Source organism: Aythya ferina, assembly GCF_964211825.1.
Source record: "Aythya ferina genome assembly, chromosome: 28".
NCBI lineage: Eukaryota > Metazoa > Chordata > Aves > Anseriformes > Anatidae > Aythya > Aythya ferina.
In genome coordinates, this window is record NC_140325.1 from 3,403,229 (window position 1) to 3,424,957 (window position 21,729).

A 21,729-nucleotide genomic window follows, 5' to 3' on the forward strand; every position below is an offset into this window, starting at 1 on the left:
TGCTCGCCGCCGCCGGGGGCGCACGGAGCCCCCCCCCTCCAGCCCCGAGACCCCCAAAGTCAGGGCTCCCCGAAACGGAGCCCCCTCCCCGAGCTCCGAGACCCCCAAATTAAGAGCTCCCCCAAAACAGAGCCCCTTCCCCAAGTCCCGAGACCCCCAAATTAACAGCTCCCTCAAAACAGAGCCCCCCTCCCCGAGCCCTGAGACCCCCAAAGTCCGGGCTCCCCCAAACCAGAGCCCCCCAAGTCCACCGCACCGCAGCCCCTCAAACCTTGAGACCCCTGAGCCTCCCCCCACGCTTTGGGGTCACCCTTTGCAACCCCCCAGCAGCCGTGTCCCCCTGCAGAGCTGGGGAGCCCCCCAGCTCTGCACCACCCCTCAATCCCTCTGGCTCCGAGCCGGCTCACCGTCGCCCTAATTCGGCATTTGATCACCAGAAATTAATTGTCACATTAACGCGCAGCTCCCCGGGGGCAGCACAAACAGGGTGCCCCCCGTTTGCCACTTTCCTTTTGGGGGCTGCGACTCGGGATAAAACCCCGGGGCCAAACCCTTTACGGGGCTCGAGGGCTTTGCCCCAAAACCACCCCAAAAAGCCTCGCCGAGGCTGCGAGGAGGGAGCTGGAGGCCCGGGGAAGCCCCAGTAATAATTCAAGAGGCTCCATGTTCCCGGCATAGCATTAGCCTCAGATCCAGCCTCCCGCCGTAATATGCAGGAGGCTGAGCTCTGAGCCATGCTCGGCTCTCGCAGCCTCCCCTCCCTGCCCTCTCTGGGGGTCGGGGGTGTCGGGGGGCTTCGGGGCACCCGCTCGGAGCCTTGGGAGGGTGCTGTGGGAGGGAAGTTTTGTCCTAGGGGGCAAAAGCAAGGATGCTAGTGGCTGCTCGCGCCCACCGGCCACGTAGTGCAAGGGTATGGGGTGTGGGGTCGGTGCCAGCACCCTGTGGTGTGGTCACTGCTGGATTTCTGCCCGCTGCGGGACCGGGAACAAGGCTACCGGAGGCTCTCGGATCCTACCGGCAGGTTTCAGCTCTGTGCAGAGCTGTGCAATGTGCCCCAAAACTGTGCCGGTCCCCGGGCCCCTCTGCCAGCTCGGGGGGACCCAGGCTTGGGGGGTGCCGGGGGAAGGAGCGAGGAAAGGCACACAAAAGGAACTCAGGTGCAACGTGAACCCTGTCACCACGCAATTAAAAGAAGGAGGAAAACTATTTCTGTAATTGCAAAGCTCGTTAGGAGCACAGGTGCAATTCTGTGGCTTTTCAAGCCAACTTACGGACCAATTACAGCCTGGTTGGAATCATCAAAAGGAAAGGCAGCGAAGTGTATTCTCCTGCCTGTTGTGTCTTTTACAATTTTTTAAATTGCGACTTTCTTCTTACCTCCCAGCAGGAAAAAAGGAGGAAAACAAAGACAAAATCTCCAACTTAGCATCTCAGTTATTGGTGCCGCTTAAAAATGAGCACGGCTTGACAAGGCTGAATTATTTTTCTTTCATGTCTATGTTAGCTGGAAGAATTACACCTTCCGTCTGTCCTTGCAGAAAAAGCCAATGGGCTGGTTTATATTTTGTCTTGTAATACGGCTTTTTCGGTCCATTGTAAGATTTTCATAACTTTTTTTTTTTTTTTTTTTTTTTTTTTTTTTTATCCAAAATGCACTTCTGATAGTCCCATGAATGCAAAAAAAAAAAAAAAAAAAAAAAAAAAAAAGAAAATTCTGAAGTTTGTATTAGGTTGTTGTTAAAAAAAAAAAAAAAAAAGCGTAAATGCCACGGGTGGTTCTTCCCAGGCTAAAATCCTGCCCCTCGTCCCTTCCTGGGTGTACAGGACGGTTTCCTGAATTACTGCAACCTACCCTCGGCTAGCCTCATCTTGCAACACACCGTGGCAATATTTTGTGCTGGTTAACAGCAAATTGGAGGAGCCCAGCAGACAGCGAGGGGACACGGGGGCTCATGCTCACATTCAACAGGAATTAAACAGCTCCATGCCCGGCCGAGGCAGTGCCCACAAATACTGCCAACGGGCAGCCGGCACCGGCCACATTTTCGTTAAAAACCGAATTGGATACGTGAAAGCATCTTCACTTGCATACAGCTGCTATCTGAGACTGCAGCGCAATTCTGCTGAGAGCCTGGTTTGCATATGCTGTGCTGTGATTATGAATATTTAAATACCTCCATCGAGTTGAATTGCAGGCTCATTTACATACATTGGCATACTGCTTAATATAATGCATACGGGGAACAGGGTGCACATTGCATTTTTAATTTTTCTTGAAGAGGAATTGATTTTATGAGTGCTGAAAAGCTTTTTTTTTTTTTTCTTTTTTTTTTTTCCCCGGGAAAATAGCTTGTTTGGAGAGGGGGGTGGATTTTAATTAACTGTTTGACAGGAAGAGCTGGCAAAACTAAAATGCTGACTGCAAGAATGTGTCCTTTGTTCCAGAGCTCGCTCTGCCGACGAGAACTCTTGGTAGGTGACCAAATTAACATCGCAGCTTTCTTGCCCGTGCTTCTTTCGCTGCTCCCATCACACGCAGCCATGGGTTAGAGAAGGGTTTGCACCTGACCCAACTGTTTCTGGCACATCCAATTTGCTGCGGAAAGGTTTCCAGCCCTGCCAGGGATGTGTGTACCACAAACCAGCCTCGTCCAGATGTTCCAAGAACTTAATGGCTGGGAGCGCAGGAAAAAGGGAGCCAGATTTTATTTTGGCCTCCGCACTGCAAAGTGACTCCTGCTGCCCCCAAACCCTCCACACACCTGAGTTATGCACTCGATTTCTTTGGTGCTCCAGTAGATCCAGCCTCTGCTCTGCTTTTCTCCTTAGAGCTGGAAATAGACTCTAAAATTTCCATGTTTTTTTTTCCAGGCCACTTTGTTGTGTTGGACGCAATCCAGTCCTGGCAAATCCAAGTACAAATCCCCTCGATCTCAGTGGTAGGGGGAGGAAGGGCAGGATTTTCTCCAGGTGGAAGACACCATTAAATAATTAGCAAATGATTATTCATTGCTTTTATATAATTAACTACAGGCCTGCACCCATAGCGTGCCCACTGTCTCAAGGTACCTCTTGCCCCCAGTTACTCACATGAGCAAAGTTTCACAACCACAGCTCTGATTTTAAGGCCACGGATATCACCAGTGGATTTTTTAGGCTTTAAGCAGACGTTACCCCAGCCAGCTCTGCTTTTAATAGCGGTTAAACAACCTCGTGCTGTGTAAATAAGGACTCCCAGCCCAGGCCTCTGCTCTCCCAGGTCACAGAGCCGAGCGTCTGGGCGTTATCTGGTTCGTGTTATCTGCAGCAGCCCCTTCGCCTTCCAGCTGTGCCCAGCCTGGGAAGCAAAGTCCGTGGGCAGGCATCCCAAAACTCCTCCAGGTTTCCATCCCAGGGCTGCACGGCGTGAGGAACCGCGAGCTGATTTTACACAGCTTTGGGATTTCATGGGAGTTTTCCTCTTGGAGTCGCAAAGAGACCCTTAAAGAAGGCAATGGGTGACAAAAACACAACTAAAACAATCCCAGGGCGTTTGAAGGCTGGTGCTTTCAGAGAAGCCCGGCTCTGCTGGCTGGAAACGCTTTCTCCTCGCCTTTCACACCATGCAGAGCATTTCCACTTGTCCTCTGCAAGGAAGTTTTCCTTATAATGGTATCAGGGGAGCAAAAAAGGCACATTTCTTAGAATAAATCAGGAGCTGCTGAACAGCCTTAACCCTCGGCTGCTCCAGCAGTTTCCAGGGCTTTGCAGGGTTGGGTTTGGAGAGAAAACATCAGGGCTCGGTCCCTTGGAAATCTCCTTCGCAGTGCAGCTCCTTCCCCTTGCTTTCACCCCCCTCGCTCTGCATTTCCACGGGCAAGTTCCAAGCCATCCTCTCTCCCACTTTAAAGGGTAAATATTTTTTTACAGTTCCTGTACTGTTACAAGGTGAAGAACATTTTCTGGGCATGAATTATTTATGAAGCCCTCCCAGGCACACCAGCCAGCGTGCATATTCATCAGGCACCCGGTACATTATTCATGAGAGGCTCGCTTAAATTGGGAGAGAACAATGATATTGTTGGTTGAGATGCCTGGAACCGAGCTTGAAAAAGGGGGCTGTGCCCTCAAACGCTGGGCAAAACGCAGCCAGAAAGTTCATCAAAATCACAAAAGAAATGGAAAGGGCTTTCTTTTTTGTGCTCGTTTATTGCCACCCATATGCATTACTATATATATATTTTATTTTATTTTTTATTTTTAAAGGAAGACTTCACACACAGGAACTGCACCGTGCTTTAAGCGCAGCTCCAGCCCCCTGGCTGAACCTTCTGCTCCTGGATCTTCAGCAGTTTATTACTTCCCACAGGTTTTTGGAGCGGCAATCAGCCCTAAACTCCCACCAAATTTGTAAAGTGTTTTCACAGGAATCCTCACTCTCCTTCCCTAGCCCAGTTTTGGATCAGAGGCGGATGCCGGGGCTTTGTTGAATGGGGCTGGTATTAAATAACTGGGCCCGGACACCTCCACAGGGCCATGGAAAGTGTCACTGGGGAAACTGGGACCCCGGGAACACTGTGGCACTGGAGTGAGGCTCCCAAACATCGCTGAGTCTCCTGGGACACGTTTTGGGGCAGCCCCTTTGGGTTAGGTCACCCCCCAAATCACCCCAGGCCATACCCATACAGGGTGACCCCCCCCCCACATCACCCTGGGCTATACAGGGTTACACCCTCCCCAAATCCCCCTGGCCCATACAGAGTGACCCCCCCCAAAAAAACCCTGGGCCATGCTGGGTGACCCCCCCAAAACCAAATAGGCCATACAGGGTGACCCCCCCCAATCACCCCTGGCCCATACAGGGTGACCCCCCCCAAACCCTGGGCTCTGCTGCTTGACCCCCCCCACCCCAAATCCCCCCCGAGCCATACAAGACCCCCCCAGCCCAACTCTGCCCCCCCCAACCCTTAATCCCTGCCCCCCCCCCCCGCTCCTTTTACCCCCGGGCTCTCTCCAGAGCCCCCCCCATACCTCAGGTCCCTCCCCCAACCTATGACCCCCCCCCCCAGGTCAGCGTGTAAATTGGGGCCGCGGCCCCTTTAAGAGCGCTCGGCCCCGCCCCCGCGCGCGGTGACGCCACAGCGGGCGTGGAGCGGCCGCTTCCTGCCCCCGCCCCCCCCCCCCCCGCGCCCCCGCGGGCCGCAGTGACAGGCAGGCGGGAGCGCGCGCGGCGCGGGCACAGCGGGACCGGGACCGGGACCGGGACGGGGCCGCCGCCGCCGCCGCCATGAACGGCAAAGGCAAGGACCGGGCCGCACCGCGACCCCCCCCCCCCGGCCCCACCCGGCGCCCCCCCTACCCGGGGCCGCGGCCCCTTTAAGGGCCTCGCCGCAGCGCGTGACCGCGCGGCCGGGCCGGGGCCGGGCGGACCAATGGGAGCGGGGCGGGCGGGGGGGCGGGCTCGCGGTTGCCATGGCGCCGCGCGGCTCGGCCGGGCCGTTAACCCCTTGTGTGCCGGGCGGTGTGTGTGTGGGGGGTGAAGCCCGGTGACGTAAGGGCGGGGGGGGGCGTTAAGCGCTAGGGGGGGGGGAGCCCTCGGGTGACGTCAGTGGATCTCCGCATGACGTCACGGGGGGCGAGTGAGGTAACGGGGGGGTCCCTGGGACGACCCCGCAGGACGGGGAGGGGGAACCCTAAAAAGGGGGGGGGGCAGGGAGTGGGGACCCCCCCGGTGACGTCAGGGAACCCCCCCGGGTGACGTCATCGGGGACCCGCTTCGCAGGGAAGGGGGCAAGGGGGGGGCGTCGGGATGACGTCATGTGGGGGGGGGGCACGGGGAAACCCCCCCGGGGTGATTTGGGGACCCGGGGGCGGCGGGGGGGGCAGCCGAGGCCCCCCAAAAATAAAAGGGGCGGGGGGGGCTCCGTGTCCTTCCCTCCCCCCGCCCCCAGACCCTGGGACCCCCCCGGGCAGCCCCGAGGACCCCCGGGGGGGGGGTCACGGCCATCGCTGCTCCCCCCGGGGGGGGTCTCAGTGACCCGGGGGGGGGTCCCGGGGGGGGTCTCGGTGCCCCCTCTGGTTCTGCTCTGCCGCGCGTTTCAGTTTTGGGGTGAATTCTCGTGTTTTTGGGGTTGAATGTCGTTTTTTCTCCCCGCAGGGCAGTACCCCCCCCAGCCCGCCTACCCCGTGCAGCCCCCTGCCAACCCCCCCGTGTACCCCCAGACCCTGCCGCTGCCCCAGCCGCCGCCCTACACGGACGCACCGCCCGCGTACTCCGAGGTAGGTGGGGGTGATTCCTCCTAAAAAAGCAATCCCTGGCTACATTATTATTAATTATTATTTTTATTATTATTATTATCATTATTATTATTTTTAACCTGGGGGGCTGGTTTGCTGCTCCTACCCCTGGCCCCAGCTCGAATTGAATCACAGCCCCGGGCATTGCTCAGAGCCTCCCTTGGAGCCCAGGGGATCCCCAGCCACGAACCCGTCCGTGGAAACGTCCTGGGTGGGCTCCTGGGGGCTGTGGGGACCTGGCCCCGAGCAGCAGCAGTGGGAAATTGCCCCCCGGGGACACCCACAAGTAATCCCCTGGGGCAGCGCTCCCCAGGGCGGGCGGGAGGGTGAAAGTCTAGCTCAGGGCTTGCTCTGAGTAAGCAGGTGGGTGTGGGGAGTCATCAAGCTCTAAACCTGCCTGCGTGGCTTTCTTTTTTTTTTTTTTATTATTATTATTATTATTTTTTTATTTTTTTGCAGCTTTACCGTCCCAGCTTCGTGCCTCTGGGGGCCGCCACCGTCCCCACCATGTCCGCGGCGTACCCGGGCGCTTCGGTCTTCCTGCCCGTGGCCCAGTCCGTGGCCGTGGGTCCCATCGGCTCCTCCGTCCCCATGGCCTATTACCCCGTGGGCCCCGTGTACCCCCCCGGCTCCACGGTGCTCGTGGAAGGCGGCTTTGATGCTGGAGCCAGGTTTGGGGCCGGCGGGACGGCCAGCATCCCGGTGAGTACGGCCAGGACCCGCCTGCTTCTGCTGTAGGGGCGCGCGGAGACGAGCCTGGGTTTGTGAGCAGAGCGAATTCATCGCGTTTTGGGGAGACGAGGGGGCTCCTGCCTTCGTGCGGGGGGTTTTGCTGTCCCTGAGCTCAGCTGAGAGCTGCCGACGTGTGGCTCCGGGGCTCCGTCTGCTCGCAGACCCCAGTTCAGCCCGGGGACCCTGCTATAAGGTGTGTAAGGTGCCCCGGAGGGGGGCAAGGCAGCAGCTGAGCGACCTGGCTGCAGCTCACCCTCACTCCCCGCTGCCCTGCAGCTCCTCACACTCACAACCACGCCAGGGTTTTGCTCCTCTGCGCACACAAAAAGCCTCCTGACCCCTAAAACCCCTCACCCTAACCCCTAAAAAGCAGAGGGCAGGGCGTGGAAGCCCAGCGTTTCCCCCCCTGGCCTCAATCCCTGCCTGGCAGCCACCAGCAGCAGGTGCCGGGCGCCCGCACCCCGCTGCAGATGGGTGCCAGGAAGAGCTGCGGCGCTCCTCCAGCCCCCTTCTCCTCTCTTTTTTGCAGCCCCCCCCTCCCGGGTGCCCCCCCAACGCCGCCCAGCTGGCCGTCATGCAGGGAGCCAACGTCTTGGTGACGCAGCGGAAGGGGAACTTCTTCCTGGGAGGCTCGGACGGCGGCTACACCATCTGGTGAAGAAGGAAAGGGGCCGGGGGGGGAGCGGGAAGGGGTGGGGGGCTACGTTTGTGTAAGGGAAGACATCACATACCGTCAGCACTTCTCACGATGTAACTGCTTTAGTCCATATTAACCCGAGGTTGCGGAGCAGACACCGCCGCCAGGTCTCCTCCTGGCCAGGACCCCCGCGCTGAGCGGGGCCTCTGCTGAGATGGGGGGGGGGGAGAGACGGGTTCCCCAAACCAAGGCAGCCCTCAGCCTCTCCCTCGCGTTTCGCAGCGCTGCCGCTGAGCTTTATTGATCAGCTGCTTTGGGGAGGGCGAGGGGGGCGAGCTGGAGGCAGGGCGCGACCCCTTCCCCTCGCGTTCCTGCTGAGCCAGCCCCGCAGACCTTGGGGTTTCCCCTCCAGAGAAGCCGAGGTGCTGGGCAGGGAGCGAGGCCACCTTCCCCCCCCCGCACCAGGGGCACCTCGGCGCTGCTTCGTTCCTGACCTCACTGCAGAGCGGATCCCTCGGGGCGCTCTGTGCTCACCGTCGCCCTTCGCTCCCCTCCAGGAAGGCGTGCAGCTGGCGTGTGTCATGGGATTTCTTTTGTACACTCCAAGTAATCTTGGATTTCTTTGCACATTAGATCTAATCAAAGCCATGCTTTGGTGCCAGAAACACAATGCAACTCATGTTTGAACATTTCATTAAATGCTAACTGGGCTTTTAGGACGATGCTTAATAAACCAACTCTTTTTTTCCTCTTTTTTTTTTTGATCTCAACCTGGTGTCCTGACACCAAAACTCCTTAAGGCTGTTGTTCAAACAGAGAGGCTGGTCACCATCTGCACAAGGGTGTGTAGCAACTGTCAATCAACACACAAATTAGCTTGGTTAATCGGTTGTTTTACGAATGCATACTTCAGAAATGACTTGGGTGTAATGAAGTCTTAGTAGGGTTAAGAAGAATATTTCAGGGATCCTCAGTGTTTTTTCTTTTTTTTTGTTTTGTTTTATGAAGAAAAATACCAGATTCAAATATATTTTATCTCGAGGTTTCAGTTTAATCTAAATCTGTGTCCTGTATATGTTGTGTTTAACCATCCAACTGACTGTTATGGAAGTTCAGCATTACGTATCTCTCTGTATACACTGTGGTGCACTTAACTTGTGGATTTTTTTATACTAAAAAAAAAGTAGAATAAAGACTATTTTGAAAATTTGAATAAAGTGGCAGACTGGCTGTTAGACTTCCAGTAAACCCCCGTGGCTCCTGCCCGTCCCACGCCTTAGGGTTTCTTCGCTTGTTTCCTCTTTGCTGCTATTTTGCAAACTTCCTCCTTCTGTGTTTGTGCGTTTTTTTTGGGAGGGGGGTGATTTAAAGGAGGAACTGCCCGTGCCAGCAGCCCCTCGTGACTCGGGCGATCGATCGGGCCGCTTTACAAGCGTTCTCCCCCTTAGCCTCGAAATGAGCCACGCCGATTACCCCAACCCTCAACCCAGAGCAGAATAACTTAATTGTTTTGGGAGATAAGGAAAAAAAAACAACAAGAGCAATTCTTCAGGCATTTGTCACTGGGCTGTATTAGAAAGCACCAAAGGGAGGAGGACAGGCTGCGTGCAGCCGGAGCCGGGCTGTGCTCTGCCACACCTGGTTTTATCTTAAAGGTTTGCTTAATAAATTAAGGGGAAAAAAAAAAAAAAAAAAAAAAAAGCTTCTAGATCCGAGATTCTGAGAGATTTAGGCCACATGGCATCAGACCTGAGTGCAAGAGAGGGGCGCGCGCTGGACCCGGGGGGGGGCTCAGATGAAATACTCCTCCTTCTCCTTGGAGGGGGCGTCCTCCATCTGCACCGACACCTCCGTCTCGGCCGCCGGCTGCTCGTAGGTGAGGTAGCTGCCTTTGTTTCTGTACAGGTAGATGATGATCACCACCAGGACCGTCAGCAGGGTGATGAACACCAGCGTGATGACAACTGCCGGGGGGGGAAAGGCGGAGAGGAGCAGGGTTTAGCCCCGGGGGGGTCTGTACGGAGCTGCTGCCGCCCGGTCTGGGTGGGGTGGTCGCGGCGGGGAGCCCCTACCTGCGATGACGGCCGTGTTGGCGTCCTCATGCAGAGGGGGGGTGTGCGCCTTCTTCAGCCCTGGGGTTGTCAGCTCCTCTGCAGACACGGGGAGGGAGAGAGGAAAGGGAGCGAGGCCGTCCCTGAGCCGCGCTGGGCACGCAGCGACCCCGGGCGAGGGCTCCTGGGGGATTTGGGGGCACAAAAGGGGTCCCGGGGTCTTACCTGCAGCTAGCGGGGGCTGAGCTCCTTCCATGGCATCGGCCCTGGCGCTGCCGGCTCCTTCCAGGCGAGGGTCTGGGCTCCTTCACGACTACCAAGAAAAGGAAGAAAAGCGGTGAGCGTGCGGGGCAGGGGCTGGCACAGCGCAGGTCTGCGAGGGGCACCGATGGTGCTGGGGCAGCACCGATGGTGCTGGACAGCTGGGAAACTGCTGGGGCTTTGCTGGGGCTGGTGGAGGCGCAGGCTCGGGCAGGAATTGCTGCTGAGGGTTGGAGGGAGCTGAGCTGGGGCCGTGAATCCCAGCCAGGGGGTGTGCGTTGGGGAAAGGGGCTGCAGGTTTGGCAATTTGCTCTCAAAAGTTGTAAGTTTTGCGGAGCCAGATTGCCTTTGCCTGTGAAGCCTTGCAAAACCTCGCGACTCTGGCACCCGGAGCTGCTGCAGCCCAAACTCTGCCCCTGCAAAGCTCCCTCCTGAGCGTGCCGGGGGACGAGCAACAACCTTGGCAGCCCCCAAAATTAAGTGGTCGCTGCTGCTGCTGGCAGGCCCGGGGCAACGGCTCCTGCGCTCGGGCACAAGTGACTCAGCGGCTCTGCGGAGAGACGCCGCTAGATGTCAGGAGCAAATAAATCACCCCCCCCCCAAAAAAAAAACAAAACACAAAAAAAGAAGCAAATTGAACCACAGGAGCGAGCCGAGCGCTGGCCGCGTGCCCAAAGTGGGAGCTGCTGGATGTGGCCCCCCGGCACGATGGGGATGCCGTGGGGGTTGGAGACGCCAGGCGAGCCTCCGGCGGCACGCTGCCCTCGGGAGCTGCTCTCCTGCTTGTCCTGCCGGGTGCCCTTGTGACTCAAAGAGCTGTCGGGCTGGGGCTTGTTCAGCCTGAGCGTGCACAGCAGCCCTGACAGCAGCAGGGTTTGCGCCCAGCCGCCAGCGGGGTGAATTTGGGAACCCAGCCCCCTGCCTGGCGCCGTGCGGCGGTGCTCGCTCTGTGCCCGCTCAGTGGACGGGGGCCCAGGACCCCCGAGACGCTGGGACCCCAACCTCGACAACTTTGCCCCAACCTCGACAACTTTGCCCCAGGCTCAGGCGAGCCCTGGACGGGCTGGAGAGCACAGAACCAGTTTCTCCAGTGCGATGCAGACCAGACGGCCCCGCTGGCACCGCCGCTGCAATCCAGCCTTGCAAAAAAACCCGTCTGAGCCCAGCGATGTGGGACAAAGTTTCAAAGCCCAGCGCAGAAGCTTGCATGGCATTTAAACCAGGACATTTGCTTTAAAGCTCTGCCGACAGCGGTGTCTGGGCGGAGGAGCTGGGAACGAGCCCATCTCCAGGGCTGAACCTGCCTTGCATGGGCACAACCTGCAAGCGCACAGCCTCCCAAGGCCGTGGAGCAGCAGCAGCTTGGGCTGCTTTGGGGTGAGGGATGGATAAGATTTCCGTAAGAACCTACTGCTGGGATTTCAAGGAAAGGAGGAAAAACCGCTGCTGACTGCACAGGGAGCTGGGTGCTTTGAGGAGAGGGGTCCCTGCGAGGCGTTTGGCCAAAGTTTCGGTTCTGTATCAACACGGCGCTGCCCACGGCTCCCTGTAGACCTCACTGCAGCTATAACCGAGGCAGCCAGCACGCACCCGGCCCCATTTCACCCCAAATTCAGCTCTGGGAAGAGACCCCGGCAGGAAAACGCCATCGCTCAACCATTACAGCAAAGCCCCCCCCGTGCTGCATCCCAGCAGGAGCCCAGCCACCCCACGTCGCTCCCGTATCCCTCCCCACTGCACCGGCACCGCAGGAAGGAGCCCCCGTGCTCGGCATGGGGGGGCCCAACGGGGCGGGGATCGCGGCACGGGGGGTACCTTGGGGGGGCAGGATGCGGCCACGAGCCGGTGTGGGGTCAGGGGCACGCAGGGAGCCGTGCCGCAGCCAGGCTGACCCAGCTCCCCCAGCACGCCGGATCCCTACAGAGCTCCATGGGCTTTTAAAGCAGGACTTGGGGGAAAAAAAAAAAAAAAGCTACCAAAAAACCCAACCCGAATCTTCCTCATTCTTGCGTGCTGGCCAAATCCTCCACGTTGCTCAAGAGCGGTTCCCACAGCAGAGCCCTCCCCGTCCCGCAGCTCCCAAAAAGCTCGGGAGCAGGCGGGTGCAGGGGATGCTCGGCGGCACCTTCGCAGCCCCCAGATCCCGAACCCAGAGGCTGGGGCGAGCACACCCACCGGGTGACCCCGTTCCCTGCCCCGTCTCACCGCGCTACATCCTGGGAACGGCGCCTCGTGCTCTCCCAGCACCCTGCTGGGCTTCTGCTCAGGTTTCTGCTGATTTAAGCTCAGTTTAAGCTTCTCCCGCCTCTCGCCGCGGTGGGCTGAGGCCGTTCCGCTTCCCGTTTGCTCCCGGGGAAGCCTCTCCCCAGCTGAAATCCCGCGGCCGCGCACCCATCGAGGCGGCGATGCTTCGGCACGGCAGCCAGGCCCCCTTGCAGCCGATTTCACCACCCCGCAGCCCCGCGGGGCAGCCACCGATGCAGGACCTCGTGCCTCGTTGAGTGCCCATTTGCCTCGCGAACCCACGCATGCAGAAACACCCCCCGGGACCCCGAATCTCCCCACGTTTCCCCGTACCTGTGCCCGCTGCGCCGGGGCGAGGGGCTGCCGGCACCATGTGCGCTCGCCGCTGCCTGTGCAGCCTCGCCAGGGCGCAGCCCAGGCGTTTCCCCTTCCTGCCTCACCTTTCCAGTTCCACTGCCCCGATGATAAAGGCTGCAAATCCTCCCCGCTTAACCCCTTGCTGCCGAGGGAGCGGGGATCCCGCAGCAGCCCCGTGGCCACCCGAGCGCTTTGGGTGCACGCCAGACACAGGGCTTGGCCAGAGGGGTCTGCTTCAATTTGTGGGATTTCAGGGCCAACTGGGGTTCTTTTTCTGCATGGCAGAAGGTTTGGGGGAGAGGAGCAGCCAGCCTGGTGTGAAGAAACCATCCCGACGCCTTCCTCGTGAGTCACCCCAAACCGCAGTGGCAGCCCGGCAGTGCCGGGGGAGAATGGGGAAACAAATCCCACCTGGATCCAGCCCTAAACCCGCGGGCAGGGAGCCCCCACGTGAGCCGGAGATGATGCCCAGGCATCCCCAGGCTCTGCTTTTTGGCAATTTTGGGTGGGCTGCTCCAGCTGTGCCGCATTGCAGCCCCCCGAGCTGCCTCTCAGGATGGAGACGAGATGCCCGGCGCCGACGTTCGGCCCTCGGTCGCCTTTCCAGAAAATTCCACCTCTTCTTGCTGCGTTTTCAGGCACCGGTGTCTGCCCTCTGCCTTTATTTCAGATGTGACGGGGGGGTTGTAAAGCGCGTTACGGTTAAACAAAGTTATCTGCAGGCAGCCCCATAAAAGCTCCTTCCCCTCCCTCCTGCCCGCAGGCGCTGGGCTCACAGGGACGTGAGGTTTTCGCTGGGGTCCTGGAGGGGGTCCTGGCTCGGGTCCTGCTCCAGCGCCCCGGGTGTCCCCTGCTCCTGGGGACACAGAGAGCGGGGTGACGCCAGGCTGGAGACCTCGTGCTTCGGTCGGTGGGGATGAAGCAGAGCCCTCGCTGCACCCACCTCAGTCTGGGAGCCGGGGGGGGCGGCGCTGTCCTGGATGCAGCCTCTTGATCCCTCCTCGAGGGTCAGCTCCAGCCCCATCTGCAGCCGGATGAGCAACGCAACGGGCTGGGACTCGAACCCTTGCCCCCCCCTCCACGCCCCCAGCCCCAAATCCCCTCGATGGGGCTGGAACCGCTGGGAAACATTTGCTGGGAGCAGCCCCCAGCACGGCGTCCTGACCCCCCCTGCCCCCTCGGGACACCAGCTCGTGGCACGTCCCCCCCCCGCTGCTCTCACCTGCGTTTTGGCCACCTTTGGCGACACGTCCACCACCTCCACGCTCTCCTCCGAGTCGCTGTGCTCTGCCACGGCCCCAGCCAGCTGGCACCCTCCTGCCTCTGCCGTGGGCCCGGTGGCACCGTGGGTGCTGGCTGGGGACGGCGGGTCCCCCCCCGAGCTGTCAGGACGTGCGTGACCCTCGCTGTCAGCGCCATCCGGCTCCTCTGTGGCACTTTTTGGCCCCTCTGGTGCGGTGCTGGCGGCCGTGGCAATCGCTTCGGATAAAATCAGTGAGGCCAGGGAGGCGGCGATGCCCTCGGCTCCTGCCTGCACCCCCCCGTCAGCCCCTGAAGCCTCCGGGCCAGCAGACGCGGGGCTCCCAGCCTGGCTTTTGGGGAGCCCAGGGGCCCCGGTGCCCTTGGACACCCCCGTTTCAGGGGACGGAGCTTCAGGGCTGAGGGCGGGCTCCTGGGACTCCTCGCTGGAGACCGATGCGGTTTCTGACGCAGACCCCATGCTCGCGGGGGAGGCTGGGGGAGGACCAGGGACGGGAGCACCCAGCTCGCCAGCGCCCATCTCCGCGGGGCCGTTGGAGATGCTTTCGGCGGTGTCGCTGCTGTCCTCGGGGGATGCTGCGGCCGTCTCCGCTTCCAGCACGGGCTCCCAGTCCGGGCGCGGGGCTGGCGAGCTGGGTGGCTCTCCCGGTGCCTTCCCTGGGCATGGGTACATGGCTGGGGGGCTCACGGGTGAGGAGATGACCAGAGAGCGCCGGTTGCTGCACGGAAGGAGGGCAGAGGGGATTTTAAGTCCCTGTGAGCCCCCGAACGCAGCCGGATCCCCCTTGGGTGCGTGCAGCAGCACCACCGCAGCGCCCTGCACCGGGAGGTGCTCGTCCATCCCCAGGGACCCCGGGCAGAGCCTGGGGGGTGCAGCACCCATCTGCTCCCTTGGGGAGGGGGCGGTTCAGCTGCGTGAGCCTCCCCCTGTACCTGGAGACGCCTTTGATGATGAAGACTTTGCTGGAGTGCTGCTTGTCCAGTTTGCCCATCACCTCGTAGAGGTCACGGTTGAGCTGCACGGGCAGGAGAGAAAACCCATCAGAGCCCCCCTGGGAACCCCGCGTGGGCTCGGAGCCCACAGCCATGCCCCCGGGCAGATCTCAGTTAAAAAGCGGCTGGTTTGGGACCGGAAAGCAGCCGAGGAAGTCACGTCTCCCATCCTTCCTCTCCCCGGCTCCCGAGGCAGCAGTCGGGAAAAGCTTTTACCCCAGTGCAACTTCCCAGGGCTGACATTAACGCAAAGCAAGCAGCCCCCCCCCGCCCACACCCCCCCTCTATTTATCCACCACCGAATCAATTGATAAAAAAGCTTTTCTCCTAGCCCCAGGACTGCTGCCAATCTCAGGTTAGGCTGGGGGAGAAGCACCAGCACTCGCCACCCACCAACACCACCGACAGCAGCGAGCAGCGCGACGCCAGCAGAAGGGGGGAGGAATTTGGGGGGGGCCTCACCTTGCTCATCTCCTTGTAGAAGATGTCCCGGAGGTTGGAGATGTTCTGGAAGATGGTCACGTAGCAGGCAATGCGGCTGCGGGACACAAACGGGGTGGAGGCGGAGGGAGGAGGGCAGTGGGGGGGGGGTGCGGAGCCCCCCCAGCCACGAGCACCCATCCTCAGGGGGGGACCAGAGGGACCTGGGTGCCTGTCCCGGGCTGTCCCCGCGGTGGGGGCAGTGCTGCCATCTCCCGGCTGTGACAGCCCCACGTCCCCAAAGCACCGTGGGTGGGGGCTGCGTTTCCTGCCCTGTCCCCCCCCCCTCCAAGAAGGTGAATTTAGGCAGAGCAGAGTGGGCTCGTCCCGTGCCTGATACCTGCTGTAGAGGACAGGCAGCTCCTCCCGCAGCTCCCTGTTCAGGTCCTCGAACACCGCCTGGGCTTTGTTGAACTCCTCCTCAGCCTGCGGGGAGGCAAGGAGGGGGCCGTGGGGTTCCCGGCGCGATGCACGACCCCCCCGGCCCCCCCGGGCAGGGCTCCAACCTTGGCGATTTTGGCCTCGTCCTTCTTCTTGGCGTTCTGCAGGGCTTCGAGGTGGTGCCGGGCGCTGTCGTAGTCCACCAGCTTGCGGCCCCGCTTGGCGATGCGCTCCTGAGGGGTTGGGGGGGGGGGACACACACCGGGGGCTCAGCCACCACCCGCTGCGTGCCGCGCCGTGCCACCCCCCCCGGGGGGTACCTTAATGTCACCGAACTGCGCCAGGTAGTTCTCCATCAGCCGCAGCGCCTGGTCGGCCAGCTTCGCCTCGTAGTCATCCCACAGGAGGTCATTGCTCTGCGGGGACGAGAAGGGGACAGGGATGAGTGGGGGCACAGCCCCTGGTGTCCCCCCCCCCCCCGCCGGCTGGACGTGCCGGGCTGGCTCCCCCGGGAGCTGGCTCTGCGCCCCCCGACCCGCGGGGGCTGTCCCCGGGGGGGGGCTCACCTCTGCTATGGCTTTCAGCTCCGCGTGGCCGTCCCAGTCGGCGCTGTAAATCTCCTGCAGGGTTTCGGTCACTTTCCGGGAGCTTTCGTGCATCACTGCGGGGGGGTTGCAAAAATTCAGAGCGTGGAAAGGCAGCGGGGCTCAGGGCCCCCCCCCCCCAGCTCCACTGAGCTGCATTTCCTGGGGTCGGGGGGTGCGGGCGGGGGGCTTGCGCCCTACCTTTCACCGCGCTGACAAAAGCCTTGAGGTCTTTGTAGAGTTTGTTGCCTTCGTTCTGCAAATCAAATGCATTGGGGGGGGGGGAACAGAACCTCAGCACCCCATGGGTAGGGGTGGTGGGGGCCAAAAGCCCACTGGGGACAAGTTCAAGAGGCTGTGGGCATGGGGACAGCACGGGGTGGCCCTGTCCTGTCCCCCCCCCCCCTCCCAAGGTCCCCTCCGCTCCCCGGTGCAACCTGCTGCAGCTGGAAGTTGTAGGCGCTTTGCTCGAACTGCTCGTCCTTGGTCTCGACGGTTTTGCCCAATTTCTGCAAAACCTGCGACGGGGAGAGGGGAAACGCGTCGGCACGGAGCGTGGCTGAGCTCTGCCGGCCGGGGGGGCCCCTCCTGAGGACCTGATGGCCCCAGCTTGGAGCCCACCTGGGCTGGGGTTTGCCTTAGGGATGCAAAACCTCTGCACAAAGAAACGTGGTGGTTTTTATTTTGAGGGGAAAAGAGTGGCTTTTGGGGAGCCAGGCCAACGCAGCGCCCCCACCACCCTCATTTATGACACCCTACAGGTCTGCGCTCCACAAAACATCCCTGCAGGTGGATCCAGGTGCAGGCAAAGCCCCTGGGCGCTGCCCCACTGGGAACCGGTGACGCTGCTGCGAGGAGGAGGAGGACCCGTGGATGAAGGCCACCCTCAGCTTCCCCATCACAGCAGCGCAGTGCGAGGGGAGTCCAGGAAGAGGCTGGTCCCTGGAAGCGACCAGGGCCTGGCGCAGGCTGATACGGCTGTGGAAGGGCTGAATTTAGCCCTGACCCCCCGCCAGGAACCGCAGAGCTGCTCCTTGCTTTTTTTTTGGGGGGGAAAAACAAAAAACACAACAGAGGGGATGGTCTCGAAAGAGCATCAAATCACCCCGTTTCGACCTGCTTCCGCAGCCCTTCCCCCTGCTTCCTGCCACTACTGCAGCGCTGGGGGGGCCACCCTGGTGCCAGGTCCCTGCTGTCACCGTCACTGCCAGGGACAGGGGGACACGGCCCCAGCCCAAGGGACCCCGGTGCCACCTGTGCCCACCGCCTGGCAGCCTGCACCGGAAGATGTTGGTTTTTTTTTTTGGAATAAAACTGCTTTTTGAGGCTACCAAATCACCCTGAGGGGCTTTGGGGAAAAGTTTGCACACCCAGAGCCTTGCAGCAAAGGTGAAGTCTGCCCAGGGATGCGTGCGAGCACGCAGAGGTACCCCAATTAACGCCCCAAGAGCACCCATGGGTGCTGTGCGGTGCCCAGCAAGAGCAACCCCTCGGTGCCACCCTTACCCTCACCCTGGGAGAAGCTCAATGGGAAGATGAAATAAGGGATGTGGGGGGGGGCCGGGCCGTACCTTCTCCTGTGCCCGGCTGAACCGCTTCTGGACCTGCTTGGCGAAGAGCCCGGCTCCCCCGCTCTTGCCCTCTGCCATGGCTGCAGCTTGCCGCGCGGTTTCTGCTTTCGGCATCAACTTGTGGTCGAGTGTTTGCTGCGGAAGTTCGAAACGAGGCATCCGCTGAGCACCCGGGCACCCCCCGCTGCGAGCCACCCCGAAAAAAAAAACAAAAAACAAGGGTGGGACGAAGCGGGGGGCATGGGCGCAGCCGAGCCGTGGCAACCCCGGCACGAGTTTCTGTTTGGGGTTTTAATTTTGCTTTTGGAGTCAGTTCTGCAATTCTCTTGATTTTTTTATTTTTTTTTCCCCACCCCAAGCCAGGCTGGGGCGTGACGCTGTGAGCCTGGTGCTAACGGCACACACGTAAATGGGCTTTGGCCCTGCAGCCCTAGGCGAGGCGAAGGCAGACACCGCATCCGTCCCCTCTCAGTGCAAAGAAGTTTTGGAAGACAAAAAGCTTGGGGCCGGGGAGAAATCCTGGCCCTGTCCCCCGCTGCGTCGCTGCTCCAGAGGGGCTCAGGGTTTTTCCCTTTGGCCCAGGGGCGTTCCAGCTGCCCGGGGCTGGTTGCTTCTTCCCTGCGGATCTCTTCTGAGCCTCTGTGCAAGGCAGGAGAAGGACCTGGCCAAAGGGATGCTCCCAAAGACGGGAGGGTGAAGGACGCTGTGTGTTTGGGAAAAATGCAGGAGGAGTGGGACAAAGCACCCTCAGCCTTGAAGGACAGAGACAACAGCCAGAACTCTTGATGAAGAACAGAATTTATTGACGCCAGCTCCAAGAGTTAAACAGCTCCGACTGAAACGCTCCTCGTCCATCACCTGGGCTGGGGTTCGGGTCCTCCTCCTGCGGCTGCTCAGTTCTGGGCGATCACCTGGGAGGAGAAGCACCACGGGGCTGGGGTCACCGCCACGAAACCCCCCCAAAATCTACTTCTTCTCCCGCTGCCTCGTTAGCATCGCCCCAGAGGGTGCCGAAAAGGCAGCGTGACCTGCAACAAATTTGTGAATTTGCTCTTACATTGGATATCCAGGTCCTGTAGGCAGAGACACGCGTGAAGACAGTGGGCTTGCCCTTGTAGTTGCAGCCCAAGCTGGAGACGAAGCTGGTGACGCCGTGGACCTGGTACTGCCCGTTCACGGCGCAGTGCAGGGGGCCGCCCGAATCACCCTGCCAGACCGAGGAACCGTCAGAGAGGGGGTGCTGGTGGGGTGCCGGGTGGGAGAACAGGGTGCTGGGGCCCTACCTGGCAGCCAGAGCGCACGCCGTCCCCGCCAGCACAGACCATGGTGCTCTTGACGGTGGAGCCCCAGTAGGATGCGGTGGAGCAGATCTGGTAGCTCACGACGGGCAGGTAGGCCTGCTGCAGCACGCTCGACAGCTGCCCGTTAGCTGCAAGGAAGTGAAGTGAACACCTCTTATCCCACAAAACGCCCCCAAACTTTTGCACAACTGCATCCAACCCCGGGGAGCCCCATACCTGGAGCACAACCCCACGTTCTGCGCTCTGGGACCTCAACTGACTTCAAAAAAAAGGATTACCCCCACACCTCTTTTTTGCATTTTTTTTTTTTTTTTGTGGGATTTGGGGGCAGATGTGCCCCTGGGCATCCCATCCCATGGTGGTGGCACTCACTGCGGGTGAGTCCCCAGCCGGTGATGTAGCAGGGGTAGTTGTTGGCCAGGATGGCTCCCTCCTGGGGCAGCACCGCCAGCTGCACGTAGCTGTTCAGGGTGGCAGAGCTGGACAGGCGGATCAGGGCGATGTCGTAGCTGCGGAGAGGATGCAAATTGCACTGCAGAGACCCCCCAGGATAGGGAAACGAGGGGTGCATGGGAAAAAAAAAAAATCCATCTGTGCTGCCTCCCCCCAGCAAATCCCTCCCTGGGTGCGTTACCCCAAAGCGGCGTTGCCGTTCCAGTAGGGATGGATGATGATCTTGCTGACGCTGAAGACCTGCTCGGTGCCGTCGCTCTGGTAGATGTTGTGGTCACCAGCAACCACGCGATAGGTCATGTCACTGCCAGGAAGGGAAGGCAGCACAGGGTTGGGTTCCAAATTATTATTATTTGGAGAGTTAACACAACGAGAATCACCAACACAAGCAGATTTCCCCAGGGACAGCCCTCCTTAACAGAAAGGTCAGCAAAGACACCCAAGAACTGCTGCTCTTTGAGTGGGGTCAACCTACGCTTCCCCTCGGCAAGGTTTTTGGTGGAAAATGGCAGTTTTTAGAGGCGGTCGGGGCCCCCGTGCCCGCTCACCTCTCCACGCAGTGAGCTGCTGTCATCACCCAGTTCCTCTGGATCAGGGACCCTCCGCAGGTGTGGTGCCAGCCGCCGCTGTAGTAATACTGCAGGGAGATCTGGGGGGGGGACATGGTGTGGGGTGAGGCGTGGGGGTCTCCCCAAGCGGCCACGAGGGGACTGGGACCCCCGACTGCTCCCCACGAGGACCCACCTGCGAGGGCCAGGCGTGCGAGCGCGCTTCGCTCCCTCCGACCACCCGCTCCGACCCATCTGGCACCGGCTCGGCGCGGCATCCTGCGGGCAAAGGGGTGGTGTTGGCAGCAGCCCCCCCGTTCCGAGAGCAAGCGGGGGTTAATCGTAATGAGGGTTCGTCAGCCGCTAACGAGCCCAAGGGCCCTGGGAGCTGGGACTTACCGCAGAGGGCGAGGGTGGCGAGGAGCAGAAGCTGCAGCATTGTGGTGATCACCTCGGAGCTGAGCCCGTTGTGTGACCAAACCCTTGCCTGGAGCTGGTTTTATAGGGGATGGAGAAGGAGGGATGGGAAGGAAAGCAGGTGGCTCGGCCCTATCGAGCAGCCTTCATCCTTTTTCCGAAAGATACGGGGCCACGAAGGTCAGACTGGAGCCCTAGAAGTGCCAGGGACAAAAAACAACCTCTAGGTAAGTTATTAATTATAAACGTGTTTTTTGCCCCAATTTACACAACCGAGGCAGGATGCGTTCACCTGGCTCCTGCCAGCAGCAGCTTGGCACAGCTGCCCTGCCACACTTCTCCTTCTTTTGGCTCCCCCAGCCACTTGCAGCAGCTTTCCAAGGCATCAGCAAAGCGGGATGCAGAGGCCTGACCCCAAGCCTCCACCGACTTTGTACGGGCATCAAAAATCCATGGGGAGACAAGGACGGGCTCTCACCTTCTGCTCTCTAAACCCCACGTTCATCCCAGTCCTGAGCCCCGTGGGTGCCCAACCCAAAGCTCTTGTATCAGATTTCTCTGGGGGATGTCTCTGATTGTTTTACCCAGCACAATAACAGCACTTGCAACACCCCAGGGTGGGAAAATGGAGACAAATGCCATGTAGGACCTTCACCCCCTACAACAAAAAATAAAAATAATAAAAAAAATGCCACTGAGCACAGCCAGCAATGGGGCTGGAACCAGACAACTACACGGGACAGTTTGAGGTTAAATGAAATGTCAGCATGGCTTCAGGGTGCAGTAAAAATCTGACTTCTGGCAAATAAAGCAAACAAACAAACAAACAAATGAACAACCCCCCGTGTACATATATATTTATTCCCTTTAAAAAGGAGACTGTTCTGGGGTGTGTTGGCAATCGCACGCTGCTCCTCGGGCATCCTCCATCTGATGAAACCAGCAGTGTTGGGGTTTTCCTCCACAAATGGAGCAGGTGATGGAAAACGGCATCTGAGATAGCAGCCAACACCTGTCCCAGGTTTGACAGTTTTGAAGGGGAAAAGAATAAAAAAAGAAAAAGGAAAGAAAAAAATGCACCTGCTCTTATCTCTACAGGATAAAAGAAAAAAGATTTTGTTCGGAAAATTGTTTCTGAATAATCACTTACTATTTTTATTGGTGCAGAAGTGTCACTGGTGTC

At 59.7% G+C, this 21,729-nt stretch overlaps 4 protein-coding genes and 1 long non-coding RNA gene across 6 annotated transcripts; 2 read left to right on the forward strand and 3 right to left on the reverse strand.

Moving 5' to 3' along the window:
* The first annotated feature begins 1,771 nt into the window (after positions 1-1,771).
* Positions 1,772-3,289, forward strand: LOC311424793. Its single transcript, XR_014686194.1, has 2 exons — positions 1,772-2,472; positions 2,872-3,289. It is a non-coding gene; the product is annotated as an uncharacterized lncRNA (long non-coding RNA).
* Positions 3,290-5,168: 1,879 nt separating this feature from the next.
* DAZAP2 (DAZ associated protein 2) lies at positions 5,169-8,862 on the forward strand. The gene is made up of 4 exons (XM_084500198.1): positions 5,169-5,279; positions 6,137-6,258; positions 6,736-6,978; positions 7,538-8,862. Exons 1-4 carry the CDS (start codon positions 5,267-5,269, stop codon positions 7,664-7,666), a joined length of 507 nt encoding a protein of 168 aa, XP_084356324.1. The 5' UTR covers positions 5,169-5,266; the 3' UTR covers positions 7,667-8,862.
* SMAGP (small cell adhesion glycoprotein) lies at positions 7,717-12,949 on the reverse strand. Its single transcript, XM_084500199.1, has 4 exons — positions 12,535-12,949; positions 9,922-10,009; positions 9,718-9,795; positions 7,717-9,609 (listed from the first exon to the last, which is right to left on the reverse strand). Exons 2-4 carry the CDS (start codon positions 9,950-9,952, stop codon positions 9,437-9,439), a joined length of 282 nt encoding a protein of 93 aa, XP_084356325.1. The 5' UTR covers positions 9,953-10,009; positions 12,535-12,949; the 3' UTR covers positions 7,717-9,436.
* A 229-nt stretch (positions 12,950-13,178) lies between these two features.
* BIN2 (bridging integrator 2) lies at positions 13,179-18,073 on the reverse strand. 2 transcript variants are annotated; one of them, XM_084500154.1, is made up of 12 exons: positions 17,828-18,073; positions 16,694-16,774; positions 16,458-16,512; positions 16,239-16,333; positions 15,993-16,088; positions 15,798-15,905; positions 15,632-15,717; positions 15,274-15,349; positions 14,752-14,834; positions 13,781-14,537; positions 13,502-13,582; positions 13,179-13,408 (listed from the first exon to the last, which is right to left on the reverse strand). In XM_084500154.1, the coding sequence occupies exons 1-12, from the start codon at positions 17,984-17,986 to the stop codon at positions 13,331-13,333; spliced, it is 1,755 nt and encodes a 584-aa protein (XP_084356280.1). In that variant the 5' UTR covers positions 17,987-18,073; the 3' UTR covers positions 13,179-13,330. The 2 variants fall into 2 exon arrangements, with proteins under 2 accessions (XP_084356280.1, XP_084356279.1); XM_084500153.1 differs by having other exon boundaries at positions 13,179-13,414; positions 17,828-18,070.
* Positions 18,074-18,607: 534 nt separating this feature from the next.
* On the reverse strand, positions 18,608-20,617 carry CELA1 (chymotrypsin like elastase 1). The gene is made up of 8 exons (XM_084500193.1): positions 20,529-20,617; positions 20,326-20,408; positions 20,130-20,230; positions 19,763-19,885; positions 19,501-19,637; positions 19,111-19,256; positions 18,885-19,034; positions 18,608-18,738 (listed from the first exon to the last, which is right to left on the reverse strand). The coding sequence occupies exons 1-8, from the start codon at positions 20,566-20,568 to the stop codon at positions 18,721-18,723; spliced, it is 798 nt and encodes a 265-aa protein (XP_084356319.1). The 5' UTR covers positions 20,569-20,617; the 3' UTR covers positions 18,608-18,720.
* Positions 20,618-21,729: the final 1,112 nt, after the last annotated feature.

What these genes read in the sequence shown, in the direction of transcription:
- DAZAP2 (XM_084500198.1), top strand. An exon ending in CACCGCCCGCGTACTCCGAG is followed by an intron (nt 6,259 to 6,735) that starts GTAGGTGGGGGT and finishes ATTTTTTTGCAG; the next exon opens with CTTTACCGTCCCAGCTTCGT. An exon ending in GCGGGACGGCCAGCATCCCG is followed by an intron (nt 6,979 to 7,537) that starts GTGAGTACGGCC and finishes TCTTTTTTGCAG; the next exon opens with CCCCCCCCTCCCGGGTGCCC.
- SMAGP (XM_084500199.1), bottom strand. Translation starts at nt 9,952, where the DNA reads ATGGAAGGAGCTCAGCCCCCGCTAGCTGCAG. An exon ending in TCAGCCCCCGCTAGCTGCAG is followed by an intron (nt 9,796 to 9,921) that starts GTAAGACCCCGG and finishes CCGTGTCTGCAG; the next exon opens with AGGAGCTGACAACCCCAGGG. An exon ending in CAACACGGCCGTCATCGCAG is followed by an intron (nt 9,610 to 9,717) that starts GTAGGGGCTCCC and finishes CCCCCCCGGCAG; the next exon opens with TTGTCATCACGCTGGTGTTC.
- BIN2 (XM_084500153.1), bottom strand. Translation starts at nt 17,986, where the DNA reads ATGCCTCGTTTCGAACTTCCGCAGCAAACACTCGACCACAAGTTGATG. An exon ending in ACAACTTCCAGCTGCAGCAG is followed by an intron (nt 16,513 to 16,693) that starts GTTGCACCGGGG and finishes TTTGATTTGCAG; the next exon opens with AACGAAGGCAACAAACTCTA. An exon ending in TTTTGTCAGCGCGGTGAAAG is followed by an intron (nt 16,334 to 16,457) that starts GTAGGGCGCAAG and finishes ACCCCCCCGCAG; the next exon opens with TGATGCACGAAAGCTCCCGG.
- CELA1 (XM_084500193.1), bottom strand. Translation starts at nt 20,568, where the DNA reads ATGCTGCAGCTTCTGCTCCTCGCCACCCTCGCCCTCTGCG. An exon ending in AACGGCAACGCCGCTTTGGG is followed by an intron (nt 19,638 to 19,762) that starts GTAACGCACCCA and finishes TCCTCTCCGCAG; the next exon opens with CTACGACATCGCCCTGATCC. An exon ending in CGGCTGGGGACTCACCCGCA is followed by an intron (nt 19,257 to 19,500) that starts GTGAGTGCCACC and finishes ACTTCCTTGCAG; the next exon opens with CTAACGGGCAGCTGTCGAGC.